At 43.7% G+C, this 20,621-nt stretch overlaps 1 protein-coding gene across 1 annotated transcript in view; it reads right to left on the reverse strand.

Moving 5' to 3' along the window:
• Positions 1–20,621, reverse strand: part of Tmem178b (transmembrane protein 178B) — a gene marked incomplete at its 3' end in the record, with an annotated part of 355,417 nt that continues 334,796 nt past the window's right edge. The window contains exon 4 of the mRNA XM_033764496.1: positions 1–248. Coding sequence (XP_033620387.1) covers positions 1–248 — 248 coding nt within the window. The remainder of the gene's footprint in view (positions 249–20,621) is intronic.

Below are 20,621 nucleotides of genomic sequence, written 5' to 3' on the forward strand. Positions count from 1 at the left end.
GCACACTGTCCCATTCTCGGGTCTGGATTTAGGGCAGTTGGTCCTCGGGACAGGTTGGACAGAGGGGGCCAAGGTACAGAAGAATCCCGAGATGAGTGTGAGGCCCAGGCCCCCCCATGCACAGAACATGGACCATCCATAGCCATGGCTGATGTCATCAGGGAGTCCGTACAGGTAGCGTGGGTAGCGCGACAGCTCGAAGTTGATACCAGCCACACAGGTACACAGTGAAATGATGCAGAAGGTTCCTGGAGAACAAAGGAAACAAATATGGGGTGGGGAAGTGGAGGAGGAAAGGGAAAAGGAGAAGGAGAGAGAAAGAAAGACATTAGGATCATTACATTTTCAATTTTCTTGAGGAGAAGAAGTAAGGAGATCCAAGTAAGAGTAGGCTATTTCCAACAGCACCATCTGAACGTACTCACGTGGTTAAGAAGTGATCATCACTTCCTTATTCCCTAATAATACCCAGTCTTTGACAAACTCAGGAAGTCTCTTATTTGGGAAAATATCCCAAATAAATGTCTCAATGGCATTTCATGTAGGGTGGAGTGAGACAGGACCTCATTTAGTTCCTTTCTCTAAAGCATTTTGAATTCACTGTCTTTCTTAGGAGACACAAGAAAGATCTCATTTGGAATTTCTTTAATAGGAAAAATATATTTTCTTCTTTCTTATATAGAACATCTTGTATAATATTAAGTGTTCCTATCATCTATTCACCAATGACCCTTTGGCCACCAAGAGAAAATGCTCCTTTTCAGTTTGTCTTCTCACCTTTCCAACTCCTAGAAATATTTTCCTGTTTCCTATAAGACAACATTTCCCAAAGTATTCTCCTTGGGAAACTAACCCCTCTGAGATCCTCTGCAATCTGCATTTCCAAAGGACATTGGCAGAAGTATAGAGGATAGTTCAGAGGTAGAGGCACAGCTAGGAGGCTACTGCAGTAGCCATCAGCAAGCAGGTCTGAGGCTCCGGTAAGGTGGGTGTAGAGCCTGAGGACTGTAATGGCTTAGTGAATGGTTGTTTCAGCATGACTATTTGAAGAGACAACTTAAAGAATTGTCAGGGGTGACCTGGCTACAAATGTAGTATAACTAAAATATGTCCTGCGTGTCTGTATGTATGTCTGTGGGTGCATGTGCACATGTATGCATTTGAGGTACATGTATAAGTGTGCACATCTATGTGTGTGTGTCTACGACAACAGTATACGTGCACACACAGCACCAATATCACTTGTGAGGACAAAGGTCTCAAACTTGCGGGAGTTACAAAGCATTCAGGTCCCCTTACATTCTACCCCAGTGCTCAAAGTGAATTCTCTGATGGTTCCCAGGGTGGAACAAGTCACAGCTCAGACTTCCAGAATCAGTCTCTTAGGGGAGAGCATGGGAATCTATTGTTTTTGAAAGTTTTTCAGATGACTTCTGTGGAGCAGCCTGCTAGAATCCTGTGTCAGGGCAGAAGGATTTGTGTGTGTGAGTGAGGGGGTGCGGCTTCTGGCGCAAAGGGATAGCGATTGAGCAGAGGTGGCAAGACAAAAGCAACGTGTGTCTTAATGGTTTCAAATAATCCAAACTGAAAAATCTAAGCTGGCCTGCTCGTGTCTCACACACTGCTGTAATGCCTCCAAATGCCGGCTAGGGAAACTATTATTGAGTGTGTAATGATACAATTCCTAGATTTAGGATAGTACAAGTGTGTGTATTTGCATGCACGTGCACATGCATGTGCACATGAAATGTCACCTAGCAGTGGCATGAATTTAAATCTGGGAGGACTGAGGCACTAGGAAACACGGATCTGAAACAGGAGAGAAAGTTCTGAGCTAGGGATATGGATGGAGTTAGCACCTTATGAACCAAAGCTCTGCATGTGACAGATGTCCCACAAGGACTTGGTAGAAAGTATATCTATGTAGGATACTGTGGAAAATGGGGACATTTTTTTCTCATCAAGTGGCACTATTCTCTTCATTAAGTCCAAGGATTAGTTCTGCGAGTGAAAGTCCATCTCAAAGAAGTGGTAGTCTTCTCAAACCACCTGTGGCTGACAGAGCTTGATGTACATACTTTGAGGGCAAATTCTTCCAGCAGGTTGGGCAAGACACAATAAGCATGGGTGATAAATAGCAAGTGGAGAGATAAGGTTCATGAGGAGCTAATTACCAATTGGGAGTGACTCAACCTCTTGATAACACACATCTTGCTAATATGGGCATCATGATGGTATGGATATGATATGTCCCCCGTGGCTCCTCTGTGGGAGTTTAGTGCCCAGTGTAGTAATGTTCAGAGGTGGGAAGGGTTGGGAAGCCATGGGATCATGAGGTCTCTAACTTCATCAGTGGATTAACCCACTGAAGAGTTCATAGCTAGATGGCCTATTGGGGGTTGGGGACTAACTGGATGAGGTGAGTCACTAGGGGTGTAACTTTAAGGGTATATCTTGTCCCTGGCCTCTTTCTCTCTGGCTTTTTCCCCTCTCTCTTTGCCTCCTGGCAGCTATGAGGTGAGCGACTTCCTCCTCAGTACTCTTCCACAGCCATAACATTCTGCCACACCTGTGCCTCAAAGCAATCGAGCCAGACAACCATGGACTGAGACCTCTCAAGTAGGAGCCAAAACAAATCTTTTCTCCCTTAAACTGGCTTCCTTAGGTATTTAATCGCAAGGACAGAAATCTGACTAACACAGGCATCTTCCTGCCAATTGTTCTGTGATTTTGGAATCTTTTAAAAATTCTTGTCATAAGCCAGGTGTGGTGGTGCATGCTTGTAATCCCAGCACTGGGAAGCTGAGACAAGAGGATCACTGTGAGTTCAAGGCCAGCCTGGGCTACATAGTGAGTTCAAGGATGGCCTCAAGTGCCTATTGAGATCCTGTCTCATAGCCGCCCCCACCCCAAAGTTCCTGTTATCAGTACTCCCATGGACATGAAAATCTTAATGGTTCTCACTTAAAATGATCTTTTCAGCAGGCCATCTATGCAATTTGCTAGGAAATTTCCCTCCACAAAGATGGAAGAGTTGGAACAAGCTTTGTTTGTTTCCACATATGCTACTCTTTTCTGCTGTGAACAAGGATTTATATTTTTATGTACTTCTCTGTTTATAAATTCAAATTGGAAAATGCATCTTAATAATTATAAACGGACAGATGCAGGCACATACATGCTCAAGAAATGGACCAAATGAATAACATATTCTCTTCTCTTCCTAAGCACTGTATTCTGATAGTCTAAGCAATGATGTGCTTCGACAAACACCAATCCAGTCCTGGAGAGTTGGGGAGAAGGAAAACAGGGGGGCAAGGGCATGACTGAGTCCTCTAATGTGATGTGCACAATTCTGCCTGTAGATTGGTAGTGAACTGGAAGAGTTCAGGGCACCAGAACTTTCCCCCGCACTTGCTGGATTTAGGTGAGGGCCTCTGAGGAACAAAATACAGATTTTAAATGACTTTTTTGGAAAATATGTGTCAGTGAAAGGGCATATCTATCACAACCCAGGACTCAGCCTCCTTCATTCACTAGTAGTGCAGCAGTCTTTTTGGCAAATAGCACAGGGCTGCCAAGAGCTGCTGAAACACACAAGGGGGCTTCTGTTGAGGAAAATTGATATTCAGCCCTCTCTATGGGGAATATGAGGTCATAGACCTAGCCGCTGAGGCTACGCCATTAGACTTTGTCTCTGTGTCTCTAATGAAAATGAGGTGGTCCAAGAAAGGCAATAGTGACAATGTATAATCTTCTTCAAAGAACCTCCTCCAACATGGGTTTACGGATTTTGGCCTAATTCCAACCACACCCCAATCCTAACTGGAGTTATAGGGTCGCACTTAAGTGAAAAGAACTCAATTCCCAAGCCCTTCTGTTGGAGAACAAGGATCTTGTCTGTGCTGTGAACAGGGCCATGGGCAGTGCCAACCATCACCCTGGGTAGCCTGTCGGGCCTGGAGGAGTCACAGGCTGTGACAGGGTGGGACAAGTTCTGTGGAAGGGGGCTCCACAGAGTGCAGAACGGATGACTGGCAGATAGTTTTTGAACTTCTATGTTCAGACCAAGCACTACACTAGATGCTAGCAAGTTACAAGGGAGAATAAGACATGATCTCTACCTTTAAGAATCTTTAATTAAATCCTAAATAAAAAAGCTAAACAAAGGAGCTTATGATCAAGTAGGGATAGAGACATGCATAAATGAAAAGATAAGGATTAAAGGAAAATAGCTCTCAACTAGGGGTTAAGATAGCTGAGTCGCTCATCAGCTGAGCTCATGGTCCCCTCCGTTTGTGAAATCAGGGAGCTGGAAGAGATGATTTCAGGGTCCTTCCCAACTCTAGAAGTGCTAGGAAAAGAGTAACTCTGATACAGACAGTAGTGCTGGGTGAGGGAGGGTTTCCAATGGAAGTGGGTCCTGACAGAAGAACAGGATATTGGCAGGAAATAAACAGAAGGGGGTCCTCACCCACTCAGTGCCCCACCATCCTAGAAATCCATGCCTGAGATGAGACAGTGTGTCTCACCCCTCTCTGCACCTATCAACTCCGAAATGTTCACCGCTACCATCCCAGGCAAGTTTCTATCATCTCTCACGTGAACCACTGTAATAGATCACTGGTGTCCTGCCTTCTACTTTTGTCTCAGATAGTGGCCAGTGATATTTAAAAAACCTAATCAGCTGATGATTATTTCAATAGCTTCCAATAAATGCAATCCAAATTCCTGTAGCCTACCCATATGGCCTTCCTTTAGTGAATTCCACCTACCTGTCTGATTGAGTTGCTCACCTCGACCCTTATACTCACTACACTGTAGCCACACTAGAGAGCATTCTATGCCTCATACTTGCTAAGCATGTTTTACCTCAGGACCTTTGCACTTGCTGTTCTCATGCCCAGATGGCCTTCTGACTTGGATCTCAATTCAACTGTTACTCTCAGAAAGAGTCTCCCTGCCTTCTGAAGTGGTACCTGCCTGGTAGTCTTCAAGTCACATTTCATGAGTTGTCGCAGGAACTGCCACTGGGAAAGAGGAAAGGAGTAGAACAGACTGAGATCTCTCTCCTCAGAGTAAATAGCTCTGCTTTGATCTGCTACCATGGGTGATTTCATTGGAAGAAAAGATTCCAGTGTCTTAAACATCTTTGCAAACCACAGGCCTCACACATTTTCAAGGGGAACCTAAAAGTGTCATTGCAGGAACACTCCTTTGGACAGCAAAGTCCAATGGCTGTCTATCAGTGACAAATCCACTGTTGGCAGAAATAGCTCATCAATCTTAACCTTCATTCCTGCTGATCCCGTAAAGGGCTTAGACTCCTCAATCCATCCCTCTAGGCAGACAGCAGCAGACAGCCAGTTGCAGCCAGCAGGAATGAGAAATAAAAACTAATTACCCTCTCTGTGCCAGGATTCTCACTGGCACGGGCATGGAATTTGAGGGTCCAGTTAGAGGAAGATATGGCACCACCCCAAGCAGCTGCAGACTGAGAGCTTGCACTAACAAGACCTGGGGTATGCAGGCAGCGGCTTCCTCTGGAGGCCATGGTTTTGGGGACCCTATTTGGAAATTCAGCCGGGGAGCAAGAAGCCACGGTAAATGGGGTAATGAGCAGTGTACACACACATGCTGCCTCTTGACAAGGCACCTGCTTCCTTTGATGTCTGTCCCACCTAAGCTCTTTCAGTGAATTAGATGAACAATGTACCTTGTGATCTTCCACCTGGCTCTGGACATTCTAGTCTCCTTCTTGGGTCAATATCTGACTGAGCAAGGGGAGAATGTTGCAGAATTCTGGGATTGCTACCCCCTAGCAGCCTCTTCCACTCCAGGTAGGATGAAAGAAAGGAACTTGTTTTCATGCCCAGACTCCTGTTCCAACAGCAAATACAGATTCCTCATTCATCTCCTTCACATTGCTGCCATCTCTAATTAATGTTTCTCTTGCTGCCAAATACTAGACTCTAGTTTTCTTGCTAGCTTTAGTTTCTTGACTATTTAACAACTTCCTCCTGCTTGGATATCTTTTCCTGTAGTTTCCAAGCTCCTCTCTAGCTGTTCCCTCTCAATCTTCCAGGAGCTGCTCAGCCTTCATTTGTCTTTGCTGACTTTCTGGTGCTTGGCCGTCCTTTTGTCCTGTTTTGCACACTCTCTGGCACCAATCCATGTTCTCTTACTGGAACTACCTTCAGCACATGACTGACTCATGTGAGTATTTCCCTCTTCCCACACCCCACCTGAGAATGTCCACGGTGTTCCCTGGTCACACATGGATTTTCAGAACTACTCCTCCCTGCTATGATTGGCATCCATCATGAAAAGTTTAAGTACTGGAAACTTGATCTCCACATTCATATGTTAAAGATATCTGAAGGTGGTGCCTTTGGGACGTGATGACATTAGTGGTGTTATAAGAAGAGGAAGAGAGACTGAGCTAACTTGCTTGCTCTGTCTCTCCTGATCATGCCATCTCCCCTGTTACAAAGCAGCATGAATCCCTAACCAGATGCTGGTGCCATGCTTTTGGGCTCCCCACCCTCCAGAACCATGAGCCAAATAAACTAACCTTTACAAGTGACCCAGTCTCGGGTGCAGTCATTTGTCACTTAATGATGGGGACAGGTTTTGACAAATGCATCATCATGTAATTTTATTACTGCATGAACATCACAGAGGTGTATGAGGCTCCTAGGAGATAGGAATTTTTGAAGCCCCTTTATAATCTTTATATATGTGGCATTGCTGACCAAAATATTATTGCTTACTTGACTGTATTTTTCAATAACATTAGAAAATGGACTACAACACCCCATAAGCCAAAACCGCCTTGTTTCCTGGCTTCTTTTACTTTTCAAAGTCTTACTTCTTTTGCAGGGAGACCAAGCATCCCCGCCTGTTTGGGGGAAAAAGGTTCCTGGAGCATAATACTCCAGGCCTATATCTGGGAAGTCCCGGGCTGGGAAGAGAATTTGCTAGCTTACCTTCTAGCTTCCTTCACAGCCTGCTCTCCACTCTGGGAACACTAGGTAGGCCTGCAGTGACTGTTTCAGTGAATCCCTGCTCATGAGCTACAGAGAGCATGATGTTTTTGCTGGTAGAAATACAGAAATTTGGATCTTGGAATATGTTCTGATGTTAAGAAATGCCAGGCCAGGATAACACTCTTTGGGAACAGCCAATTCTTCTGTAACCCTGAAATGTCACCAGAGAACGCTTAATCAGCAACCCAGTACCATCTTAAAGGTTAATGACCATGCTATCCTTAAACTGAAATGCAGTTATGGTGTTGGCTGTTGCTTAGCCCCCTTCTGAGCACTAACTGCAGATGCACAAAGCAGACAAGATGGCACCGCCTGTATGGTTGTTGCCAAATGAGCCTACACAGCAAGTGAAAGGTAGAAAGTGTGCTTTCAAACCCCTTAGGGATCCTCAGGGAAGAGTGTGTACTGCACTGCAGTCATGCCCCGGCAATGGACCCTGTAGAGAAATAGCATCAAAATTTAGGCCTCAGACTAGCAGCAGAGATGCTCTTACTAATTCAAGACACCATCTCCTAGGAAACCAAGGGCTGCCATGAGGGTTCTCACAGGGATCCAGAGTGGTTATATATTGCATGCACAAGCTTTCTCCCAAATCTCTAATCCTTATGTGACCAACTTGTGCCTAAAGCTTCGTGAGCAGGGATTCACTGAAGCAGTCACTACAGGCCTCCCTAGTGGGTCCCGAGTAGAGAGCAGGCTGTGAAGGAAGCCAGAAGGTAAGCTAGAAAATTATCTTCCCAGCCAAGGACTTCAATTTTTGCAGCTTTGTAGAGCTAGAAATCCATCTGTGTGACATTTCTGCTCCCAGGATTGAGGAATGATGCCTTGGACCACTCCCTTGTTGCTATGTGGGATGAGGGGCTCTGTTCTGACCAGAACCCTACAGGTCTCTGCAAAGCTGGTGCTGCAGAAATGCCCATGTGGATGTGCAAATCAGGTGTCTAAGCAGATGCAGCTCAATCCTACCTAAGATAGTCCCATCCCACCTTTAAAACCATACAGGAGCAAACAGAAAGAGAATCCTTCTTCCCTCAACAGTGGCACATTCATCCCAGGAAGCTGGTGTATACTAAATCTTTCCTTTGCTTAATTTAAATGCCCCAGTAGCATCCAGCTCTTGAGAGCACTTTATAGCTATGTTTAGACCTGCATGGAATATAAACTACCATTGAATTATACCCCACCGCATCATCAGCTGTCAACAGGCAGGTCACAGGGTTTTACGTCAAAGGTGCCTTAAGGATTCACTGGGATGAGGCAAGGGATGGTAGATGTGTTTGGGAAAAGAACACACTGGCAGGGATGGGGCCATGAGTTAGGACAAAGTCATTCACATTCTGCAAATGCTCTAGGATGAGATGCTGCCCGGAGTGGAACCCAGAAGCCACACCTCTGTGACAGACAGGATTTTTCACTCCTGAGGCTATCTACTCCACAATGCTATTTTCCACAGCAATGCAGTATCCCCAGCTCAGGCAGCCAATAGGACTGGTCCATTCAGCCAAGTCGGCACCACTTCTACAGAGAATACAGTGGCTTTCATAGTTGGGTTACACACCTGCAGGTCCAACCAGCTGCAGATCAAAACATTTGAAGTAAAGATTTTGTCTGTGCTGAACATGAACAGACTTTTCCCTTGTGATCATTCCTGCAGCAATACAGCATAACGGTATAACAATTGCAATGCAGTAATACAGGATAGCAATTATTTACATAGCATTTATATTGCATTAGATACTACAAGTAATCTAGAACTGATTTAAAGCACACAGGAGGATGTATGGATATTTTATGTAAATGTTATACGAGACTTGAACATGCACAAATTTTGGTATCCCTGGGGAGTCCAGGAACCAGTTTCCCTGGATACCAAGAGCTGACTATACTTCCATATTCCTGCCATATAACCTGAAGTCTTATCCAGTGCTTTGTACACATCTACAGGATGCCCACCAAATCTGGAAATGCAGGTGTATGAACTGAATTGCGTCCCTGAAAAATTCATGTTGAAGCCTTAACTGCCCTCAATACCTCAAATGTGACTAGATTTGGAGATAAGACCCATAAACAGGTAGTTGGAAAGTTATTGTAATCCAGCATGCTCAGTGTATCTAAAAGTATACCTTGATTTAGAATAATTGGTTTATGTGTTTTATATGCTTTTTGGTCTGTTAGTCTGCCGGTTAATCTGTGTTTATGAGAATAAACTTGATAAGGACTTAAAAATAAATAAATGCAATGTGGCAAATTAAAAAAAAAACAGGGTGGAAGGGAAGAGGAAATAAAAAGAATTAAGATGTGTTATGTACATGTACCAATTCCCCATGATAAATGTAATCATTACTGCAAATAGCACATACTAATAATTTTTCTAAACAGTAGCAATTTTGGGGCCGGGGGTTTAGCTCAGTGGTGCCACCGCCTGCCTCACAAACACAAGGACCTCACAATCACCAGTACCAAAAAAATAAAAAGAAAAAAAGTAGTAGCAGTTTTAAAGTGCATACAAGAAAGTAGCAGATATTAATACTTTCTTGCATAATGTAAAAACATCTTTATGGTCCGGGGTGTGAGGCTTAGTGGTAGAGTCTTGCCTTGCATACACTGGCTGGCAGTTTGATCCCCAGCACAACCTAAATAAACAAAACAAAAAATCATAAAAAGGGAGCTTAAACCAGGTGATCAAGGTGGGCCCTAATCTAATGTGACTTGTGTCCTTATAGAAAGAGTTAGGACATAAACAGTGATGCCAAGGGCTCACCCACACCTGTACAAGGAACAACTAACTATAGGACAAGGCGTAAGAGCAAGGCCATTTGGAAATAAAGGAAAAGAGGCTTCAGAGAAACTGCTTGCTAGCACCTCAAACTTTCATTTCGAGCCTCCAGAACTACATGAAAATAAATTTCTGTTGTTTAAGCCATGCAGTCTGTGGTGTTTTGTTATTAGCGATCCTGAAAAACAGGACAGGTGAATGCATAATAACAACCGGCTTCTTAGCATTATATTGCAATATATGATAAAGTAAGAATATGTTTCCAGCCTAGAAGGCCACCCCATAGCCAGAACAGGCATCAAAACATAGCCACATAAACTCATAGCTGCTGGGAATCTTGTGGTTTTAATTTTTCACCATGTAATCTCCCTCACATATTTATACTCATTCCCATTCATACTATGTTTAGATTTAATCAGTGGCCCTGGCCTCTATGCTAAAACCAGAGCCTGTGCAAGCTCATTAGGGCTAAAGTACCACTGTTCAGTCACCTTGACTGGACTGTGACCTTCCCATCTTCCACCCAGTCCTTGACACAGAGTCCTTGAAGTTATCCTTTATAGTCTAGCCTCATCGTAAATCTCCCAAGAAGCCTTTCCCAAGTGTACCCAGCACAAGACAATCCTTGCTTATTTTAGTTTTTTGTTTGTTTGTTTTGAGAAAGGGTCTCGCTATGTAGTTGAGGCTGACCTGGAACTCATTATGTAGCCCAGACTGGTCTCAAACTCACAGTGATCCTCCTGCCTCAGCCTCCCGAGTGCTGGGATTACAGGCATGCACCACCATGCCCAGCTAATCCTCACTTATTTTGAATCCTGAAAACTTCTACGATCTGAAACAAGACACCCAACAATTAATTAGAGAGAATGCCTCTTGTCTTGTTCTCTGCTTTAGTTTGTGTTCAGCTAGACTGCAACTTTCTTAAGAATTGGTATTGGCAGAGGTGTCTCCTTTTGTATGATGCACAGCACTGAACATCATTTTCATATGATTTGACTAAATGAGATTTTCGGTTATGGACCCTTTAAGTGAAATATGGACTTTGAAACCTAGAAGGGAATGAAGTGGATTCTATGCCTGGTCCTCCAACTCTCCTGCCACCCTCCCAAATTGTGAAGTAGATGCTGAGGTGTTTGTGCACCTGTGTGTGTGCACGTCTATGTGTACACATATGTGTGTGTACCTGCCTGCACGTGTGTCTATATGAGCCTGCTTTGCATTTCAACTGGTACCCTGGATTTCAGGAAGCATTTTTATTTTGCAGAAATTCAGCATCAGAATAATGCCCTCTCTGCGGGATTATTTTGAAGAGCGATAATAATACATGTGAAAAGGCTTGGAGAACTTAAAATTGCTTTCTATATGTAAGGTGTAATATTAGAAATGGAAAGCTTTAAGTGAGGTTAGAAAAATTGTTCTTAAGGGCAAGAAAAAAAAATGTAGTAGCTGTTATCATCTTCATCAGCCAGTCCATTCTCACCCTGCCTCATCCAAGGTAAATGCTACCCCAGGGAGCTACTGTCCTCAACAGAGACCAGAGGAAGTGCTCTCCCAGGACTGCTCATTCTGTGCACTTTGTCAGAATCAGAACTGTAGAACTCGAGGATCTCAAAATCTACTTGCAAAGACAGACCTTCCTGGAAATGAAACTTGTCTTTGAACTTTGAGAAGGTGGGGGTTCGGGGGTCACGTGATGTCACTGGGCTTGTGAAAATTTTTGGTGTAGCTGGAGTTCTGCCAAAAGGGTAAAAGGAACCAATCTGTTATGACTTCCATTTAGATGTACCTCCAAAGCCTCATGTGCTCAAGAGTGGGGCTTCTGGGTGGTGACTGGAACATGGTTGTGACTGCACTGGTTCACTGATGGGTTTATAGCTGGCTGTGAGGCTGGTAGGTGAAGCCTGATGGGAGGAGGTGGGTCACAGTGGGCGTGGCCTGGACACACACACATTATATTTATATATATATTCACACATACATATAAATGCGCATGTATCCCTCCTACCTTGAGCACTCACTTCTTCCTGTCTACCACATAATGGACTGTTTCTTCTCTGCTATGTCCCCCTGCCTTGGAGCCAACTGACTATGGACTGAAACCTCTACAAACTGTGAGTTGAAATAAACCTTTCCTCCTTTAACTTGTGGCTATTTTGTCCCAGCAGTGAGAAAGTAACTAAGACACAACTTTAAAAAGATATTGGAAATCACTATACAAAATGAGTCATGGACATTTAAATTTTTTTTCATGATCTTGCCAGGTGTGGTGGCACACACCTGTAATCTCATCACTTGGGAGGCTAAGGCAGGAGGAGTGCTGTGTGTTCAAGGCCAGTTTAGGCTACATAGCATGTTCAAAACCAGCTTTAACTACATAGTGAGACCCTGTCTCAACTAATCAAAAAAATTCATTATCTTACTTTTAATTCATTATTTTTCTGAATTATAAAAAATTACTGGGGTCAGGTATAGTGGTGTACACTTGTAATCCCAGAATTTGAGAGGCTAAAGTAGGAAGATCGCTAGGAGTTTGAAGTCTACACAGCAAGATTCTATCTCACTCACCTCCCCAAGAAAAAGGCTATTGGGAAAAAGTTACAATCCATTTAGGAATGCATGCAAGATTTAATAGATGCTATCATTTTCTCTGCTTGATACCGTCATCTCTCCAAAACTAGATATCCATTGCTGTTAAAAAAAACCTTTTATGCATTTTTATAAATGTTTTTTCTCTACAAAAATCATATGTTTTATACCTTGCTTTGGTCATTTAATGGGCTTTTGATAACATTATATGTATCTATACATAAAATCTGAATGATCATAATGTATATTCCACTGTACGTATGTACCGAATTCAGTACACCTCCACTGATGTGTGTGTGCATGGCTTCCAATTTCTCAGTATTACAAAGAATCTCAAAATAAATACCCAACTTGGGGCTTTGAAAAGTGCTGCTGTAGAGAGAAGAGTCTGATGCTGGTTTGTCTTGGAATTCTGAGATGGTCTGGGTGGCTGCCCCACACTTCCATCTGAAATGACAATGGAAAGCTGCATTTTCAGCCTTTAATCTACACAGCACACTCTCCTTTCTTTCTCACTTCCTTTCACCACTATTCTTTCTTATGAGAATGCCATTCCACAGTCAGTGTTTAATTCGGACATAGCCAGTAAGCCTCAGTTTCTGTGTCTTCTACATCTCTTGGGGTCACTGTGAGATCATATCTATATCTATATCTATATATAGATATAGATATAGATATCCCCCCAATAGAAATCCCATGTTAAACTAACTTACTGAAGCTCTCCGGTCATGTGACAAAGCAAATATTTGACTTCTGTAGAGCCTGAGACTATTTGTCTGTGGAAGTATCTAAGAACAAAACTGTCTGCTCCACTTTCTTCCACTGGCCCAACTAAAAAAATAAAACCAAATTCCCTCAGGATAATGGCCCCTGGCTCACTGTACTTTGTCCACATGGCCATGGGTAACTTATGTTTCACAGAGGAAGATCTTCTCCAAGCTGTGTATGTAGTTGGGATGGAGAGCCTGGTAAGAAAGTTAATTGAGAGTACAGCATCTCATATTTTTTCATGTGAATCTTCAAAGTTTCATATCCATCTGGGCTTTAGTTTAGAGCTGAGAGTTAGTGGGATCCAACTGGCTTCTCAACGAAACTGAGAGTGGCTTCTACAGCTGTGCAGAAAGGAACATTCTCAAACTGTGATGAGTGAGCTTCCAAGAGTAGAGCCACTTAGAGCATGCCATCTCCCTGCCCTGCTTCTCTTTTCTCCATCTCTGTCTAGCAGATGACAATGGTCCATGGAGCAAACCATGAGAACCTCTTCGGCAGAAGGCAATCTTTCCTGTTTCCCGCAGAGAAATAATGTTTGAAATAACCTAAAGCCTCCTGTAGACCTCTGGCACTACAGCATTCTGGTTTCTCTCATCATTCACCTTCGTATGTACTGTGTATCTTAGTTAGCTTTCTCGCTTTTTTGGAGAAAATACCAGACACCCACAATATAAAGGAGGCGAAATGTATTTGGTTCATGTTTTCAAAGGATTAAGTTCATGGACATGATCCAAGGCAAGACTATTATGGTAGAAGGGTGTGGTGGAGCAAGCTCTTAGTTCTTAGTGACAGGAAGCAGAGCATGGGGACAAGGAAAAGGGGAAAGGACAAAAAAAAAACCAACAGATATAGATATAGACCCCCAACATCATATCCCCATAACCTACCCAGGCCCACCTAGCAGTGTGCTTTACTAATCTGCTAGGTATCCCTTGATGCAGTCAAATTCACAATCATAATTAATGGTCACACCATGCAAGAAATTTACAAAGCTACACTGTTCCACCACCACCCAGGCTAGCGTGAGGCCCAGTACACATGGGTCTGGCCTTACACTTGAAGCCCTGCCTTGCTGGCCATAAGGCTCTTCTGGTTTATGTGCTATCCCAGTTTCCTGACAGGACAGCTGCAACTTACAGGGATGTGGTTTAATCAAAAGAGTATTCTACCAAGGATTGTAAAACCTGGGTCTTGGCCCCATGCATGTCCATATTTGATAAAACCACTTCATCTCTAAATACAGGGATAAGCTCCCTCCTTTCCATCTAAAGAACCCTACAACTCTAGGTATGGGGTACGAAGGTGCCATTTTGTGACTCCTAGGATTAGCTGTCACTTATTTTGTCTAACATGAACCACTTGGGGAGAAGTTGATGCTTCTCACCTCCTGGCATGCACAGAAAGGATGGTGGGTGAGATCATTAGGTGTCATTATTTGACATCAATGTGCATATGAGCTCTCCTCTAAACTGCCTTGATTTTAAACGTGGAATGATGGGGACTCAGCTGTTGAAGTGTCTGGAAGAAATTGGCTCCTGAAAGAAATCTCTCTGGTGTTTGCCCTATTTGATCCAAGCCAGTGCCATGTTAATTAGTAGAGGAAGTAGCTGGGGTGGTAGCCAGAAGATCAGACAAGCTGGCCACCTGGCTTGGTTTATGTTTCCATCTGCCTGGTATGTTTGTCAGCTTGGGCTTGGCCTTTCTTTGGGAGGAAAATCTAGACCCCACTGATCTTTTTTCATGCTGTTTCCCCTTTGCTGGGTCACTGAACACATTCATAGCTTTAGTAGATAAAATGTTTATGTATAATGTTTATAAGATAGGTGTTGTTTCAAGTACCTTACAAATATTAGCTCTTTTAACCTCTAAGCAACCTTAGAGATTTCGATGAGGAAACTGAGACATAGAGCAGTTAAGTCCCAGATCACACAGCTAGATGTTGTCTCTCATTATAACTGTTTCATGCTCATGTGTGTTGCTTTTCCATGGGTACTGAAGTCAAGGTTAGTAAAGCTCTCTTTTTGCTCAGTGAAGCCCTGTGCATAGCAATGTTGAAATAAGATTTAACAACTATATAGTGAGATCAGGAGAAAAGACTGGGAAATGTGACCTTAGGAAGTTTGGGGTACCCTTTAGATGCATGTACCAGTTAATAAAATCTTGCTGACTTCTTCATATAACTATGGAAACTGATCCCAACCTGAACTCACTCACCATTTGTGTCAGGTAGGAGGGTGACTCACTCTGGAGGAACATGTGAGCAGAAGGATATAGAGGTCAAGAAAGGAAACCAATCGAGATCTGAGCACTACATCTCTTTCAGTGAGAATCTTTGTAGCTTCCCAACAAGTTAGAAAATAATCCAGTAGACAGAAGAAATGGTGTTAGGAAGAACCCGCAGGAGCTATGTCGGACCTCAGCCTGCCACAGGCACCCTTCTTGCCCACAGCCCTCCCCAGCCTGCTGGCTTATACCCTTCTAGCTCCCCTTTCCCCTTGGGCACTTGAGGAATGATACTTGTTCATTCCTTTTTCTCCACCTACCTCTGACTTCAAACTGTAATGAGAAAGGTACCACAGTAGGAGGTGGACAAGGAGAAACACATCAGCTTTATTACTGAGAAGGCTAGTTCAGCAACTGTGGCTTGACTCCTGGCCATAGTCAGGCTCTCCAGATGGGCCCCTAGGCCTCCATTAAGGGAAGGTTCTCCTGAGGGAATATTTGGGCCTGGAGAGCGGGTATGTCCACCCTGTGGCCTGTCCCCAGAGAAGGAAGGAAGGAAGGAAGGAAGGAAGGAAGGAAGGAAGGAAGGAAGGAAGGAAGGAAGGAAGGAAAGAAAGAGAAGAAAGAAAGAAAGAAAGAAAGAAAGAAAGAAAGAAAGAAAGAAAGAAAGAAAGAAAGAAAGAAAGAAAGAAAAAGAAAGAAGGATGGACGGACAGAAGGAAGGAAGGAAAGAAAGAAAAAAGGCCTCCAAACAGACCTCCTGGAGCTGGCCTTGTCCTGGGGCTTGAACCCAAAGGCTGGCCATCCAGAAAAGTAAGAGAAGAAGAGCTGTGTGGCGTTGGGTCCACAGGCTTGGCCTCCCCTCCCACTGATCAGAGAAGGCAGTTACTCCTTCACCTGTAGGCAGTGGAGCCTTAACATGATAGAGACCCTCCTTGGTCAGGATCCTCTCAAACAGAGTAGCAAAGCTTCCCACTTTATAGCCCTTTATTGAGAACTCTGAGACAAGGAAAGCATTGCCAACCAACGTCTGGGAGCCACACTAACTCAGGGGCCAGAAACGGTCATGACCCAGGGCCTTCTGGGAACCATGATTTCCATGGAACTCATCTGGAAACATTAAGAGCTGCACCGCAGAGAGCACTTTAATTGTTATTTTTAAGAAAAGTGTAGCTGAGAGTGTAGTAGGACCTTTGAGAAGACAGCCCTAAGTTGTGTTAGGATGTCAGGGGGAAAACACAGCTACCGGCATTCCTTCCTACCCAGGGCCCACATTGGGGGTCACATATCACATTAGACTTACATTTTAACTTCATATAAAGCAGTTTAAGCATTTTTCTTTTTAATAAAAGGAATGTTTGGTTCATTCACTACAGAGTTGACTTACATGGAAATATAGACTTGGCTTCTGGAAAGTTGTCAGCTCCACAACCGGGAGCAGCTTCCTTTAACAGGTGGACATGAGAAGCTGTGTGAGGGGCAATGGTAGGAACAAGGTCAGTGTACTCCCTTCGGACACCTCCATCACTGGCTCCCTAGGGGTGGGTGCCCCTGGCTCACCAGCAGAAGGAGCTCCCGAGCACACTCGCGATCCCTGTTGTGACACCTGCCACCCCTTATCCTAGCACCTACTGCCCCCATTCCACTGGCCTGGGTGCCCTGAAGGACAGGGCTCATATATGTTTTAATGTGTTCCAGGCACTAGCACAGGGCCTAATATTCAATCAAAGTTATCAAATTGAATGTAGTTGATAAATGAGAAGATTAAAAAATGCAATAGAGCTGTCTTTAAAAATCTGAAAGATTGCTGGAGGAAGTTACTGACCTTGGTCTTTGTCACCATAGCAGAAAGAACCTAAATCAAGTTAGTGGACACTACCAGAAGCCACATTAAGGTTTAAAATAAAGAAGACAAGGGGGCCGGGGATTTAGCTCAGTGGTTCGGTGGCCTGCCTTCAAGGACCTGAGTTCAATCCCCGGTACCAAAATAAATAAATAAATAAATAAAATAAAGAAGACAAAATGACAACTGGAATAAACAAGAAAGGGATCCCCTGCCACCACAGAAGTTTTGACCCAGAGAGACAGGAAATGACTCGTAATGTGTGCTACAAAATACAATGAGACAAGTGCCATCAAAATGGTACTGGTGCTGAGTTCGTAGGAAGAGTCTGGATTTAATTAAGAAAGGTTAATAGAAATAGAAACGAAAAAGGTTTCTAGACAGCACAGGCTGTATGCCGAACCTTGAGGAAAGCGCAGGGCTTCAGTAGATAGAGAAGGGAGGCACAGAGCAGGTGGAGGTAAGCAAGCATCTATCTGAGTGGAGAACAGGACATGGGCTGAAGGCACCTGACACCTGACAGTGACTGACACAAAACTCCAGCCTGGGAACACATTGGGTTTTATTCTCTAAACATCAGGGAGCCATGGAATATTTTTCTTCAGAGAAATGACATAACAATTAGTGTATTTTAGGAAAGCAGTGTGCTATAAAGGGTGAATTTAGTGGAAAGTAGGGAAATAAGCATTTATGGAACACTTATTCTCTGCTAGATGCTTCTTTTATCTGCACAACTCTACAGGGCAGGAAGCACAATTTCAATTTTACTGAGGAGAAAATGCAGGCTCAGAGGCTGGCAGCTGAATGGTGGGAGATTTCTGAGCACTACAAGACTCCCAAAGTACCGCAGTCTTCATAAGGGCTGGATATAGCTGGAGGAATGGAGGGGTGGGAATTAGTGGATGGGCCACAAAGAACAGTGCAGTGGTAACATCAGCAGATGCTGACAGCTGAGGGAAAGGTGAGGGTGAAAAGGAAGAGTGAGAAATGATTCAGACAGCAGGCTGATCTTCAAGGACATCAAGAAAAGAGCTTATGTCTTGGGGGAAAGGAAAGGACAGGAACTGACATTTGTTGGGATTCCCTCTGCAAACAAGGTAAACACAAAGCACACATGTAATGTAGGCAGGGAAAACACAAGTCTGTTTGAAGGCCTGTCTGAGACTCTAGAAGGGTAGAGCTGTCTAGCAAACAATTAGCAAACATGAGTCTAGAGCTCAGAACAGATGTTCTATACAATGGCTCAGACTCAGGGATCGTTATCACCGTGAGATTAGGTGTTGTTGACAAGGGGACATGCTTACAGGAAAAAAGGAAAGTTAAAAGTCACAAGCAAACAAAATAAGAAAAGGCATAGAGAAAAGGAAGAAAAACATGAGTGTGTTACCGCAAAAAACAAGAAACCTTCAGGAAAGACATGGGTAGGTGAAGCAGAGGGAAGTCAGGACAGGTGACAGGTGGGGCAGAGAGGAGTAAGCACATCACTGAGAAAGCAGCTTAGCTTCCCTGACGTGGTGAGGACAGAGACCAGGCTGCAAGGGGTGAAGTGGATTGGGAATGAAACTATAGAAGTAATAAGTAAGGATTATTCTTTTTGCCTCAGGAGCCCCAAGCTTTGCCTTTTGTCTCAGAACATATGAAAAGTTAAGATCCTCAGCCAAAAACTCATTTTCTAATTTCTCTAAGAAGCATCCCATGAACAGAATTAGCCTCCTCCTTTCTGATACCCCAAATGCAACACCATTTGTCTGTTGTGATCAGATATCTGTGTGGGGTCATCTCTTCTTGTGCCAGGTCAAGAGCTGTTTGAGGATCATAATTCTGTCAATAAGTTCATCACTGTTGCGGGGATAGTGCTTCATGAGAATTAAAAGCCAAGGATTCAGAGTCAAGTAGATTTGAGCTTGAGTCCTAGCTCCTGGGACCATGTGCTTTTGGCATTTTGGCAAGGTTCTTGAACTCTCAGCAAGTGGTAGGAACTGCAAAGAAGGTAAGGATTAGTGGCAAACTAAGCACTTTTATAAAGATGTACTAAGTGCTTACTGCATGCCAAACACGATTCTAAGCATTTTACGCATCAACTCATTTAAAATTCACAATACATCTGCGAGGCTACAGGTGGGAAAACCAAAGTAAAGCAAAGGGTAAGTTTGTCTAAGATCATAAAGCTCTGACTCCAAGTTCAACCTCTAATAACCCTCACTGCATCTGGACTTGATGCTACTTGGTGACACTGTGGTATAAGGGATTCCCTCTGTGCTCCCTCTCTTCCTTCTGTCTCACCCTAAGTAGACATCTTCCTGCTCCTGGCTGCTAGGAGTGGAGGAAGACCCTATGGCTAAAGTCTGGTACAGGTGATAGGCAATGTGTGTGTCTGCCCTGCTCAATAAGTCCTCAGGATTCTCTCCCCATCACACATGGCTGCCCCCAAGCAATCTTTTCTCCACCTGTCCCGAGGACACAGAAGGAAGAGCAGGGGTGGTGTGAAGACCTTAGATTAAGGCTCCACCAGTCATTCACTGCCTGTCTCTAAGCTAGTTTCATGGCTCTCTGGGTCTAATTCTTAGCTACAAATGCCTTCCTTTCAGGGATGCTGGGAATATGGTAGGAGAGCGAGCTTGAACAGTGTCTCCCACTGACCAAGTGTAGATGCTCTGTTCATCTTCTCACTCTCTGCCTCTTCTATCTGCCTCCAAAGGAGGTTGGAGGTCAAAGGAATTTTTACCCTTCCTTCAAAGCTCCTTCTCTCCTCAAGAATGATGAATAGGTAAATGGTGGCCTCTTTTCTCATAAAAGACATAGTTCTTTTCTCTTCCAAGTTTGCACTTAAAGCTATCAGTTATAAAAGAGAAATAGTTAATTTAGCACTCTAATTGATCTAGGTGTCTGATTCCTAAAACTAAGAGCAACTCCAAGGCCAAGGGTTTTTTTTTTTTTTAACTTTATCTTTCACAGCACAGGACTTAGTAAATATTTCCCAGCAGATTGTTCACTTAACGAATAACAAGCATTGGGCAGGCTTCAGTAATTCACTAAAGTGAGGATGGGCTTGCTTTTTCACAGACATGTGTTAGACATCTGTATTTGGGATATGTGCATTGTTGAAATCCCAAATCAAGACATGAGGATGAGACATTATTCAATCACAGGAAAATATATTTGAAGTCAGGGAGGGATCTTTCTTCTCCAATTAGTTTAGACACGAGAGGAAACGCAAGCCATTACGCATTTGCCAACCAGAGCAGAATCCATTCCCACGCCCAGGGCCCTGTTGGTAAACCCTCTCCAGTGTAAGGCTATGAGGTCTCCCAAGAATCTCTCCCTTGAGCCCTTAGCCCTTGTACGGTGTGTGTGGCTGGGCAGACTGGGCTTG

The sequence above is a fragment of the Fukomys damarensis genome, unplaced genomic scaffold (genome assembly GCF_012274545.1).
Source record: "Fukomys damarensis isolate Sample0158 unplaced genomic scaffold, DMR_v1.0_HiC HiC_scaffold_16, whole genome shotgun sequence".
In the NCBI taxonomy this organism is placed as follows: Eukaryota; Metazoa; Chordata; class Mammalia; order Rodentia; family Bathyergidae; genus Fukomys; species Fukomys damarensis.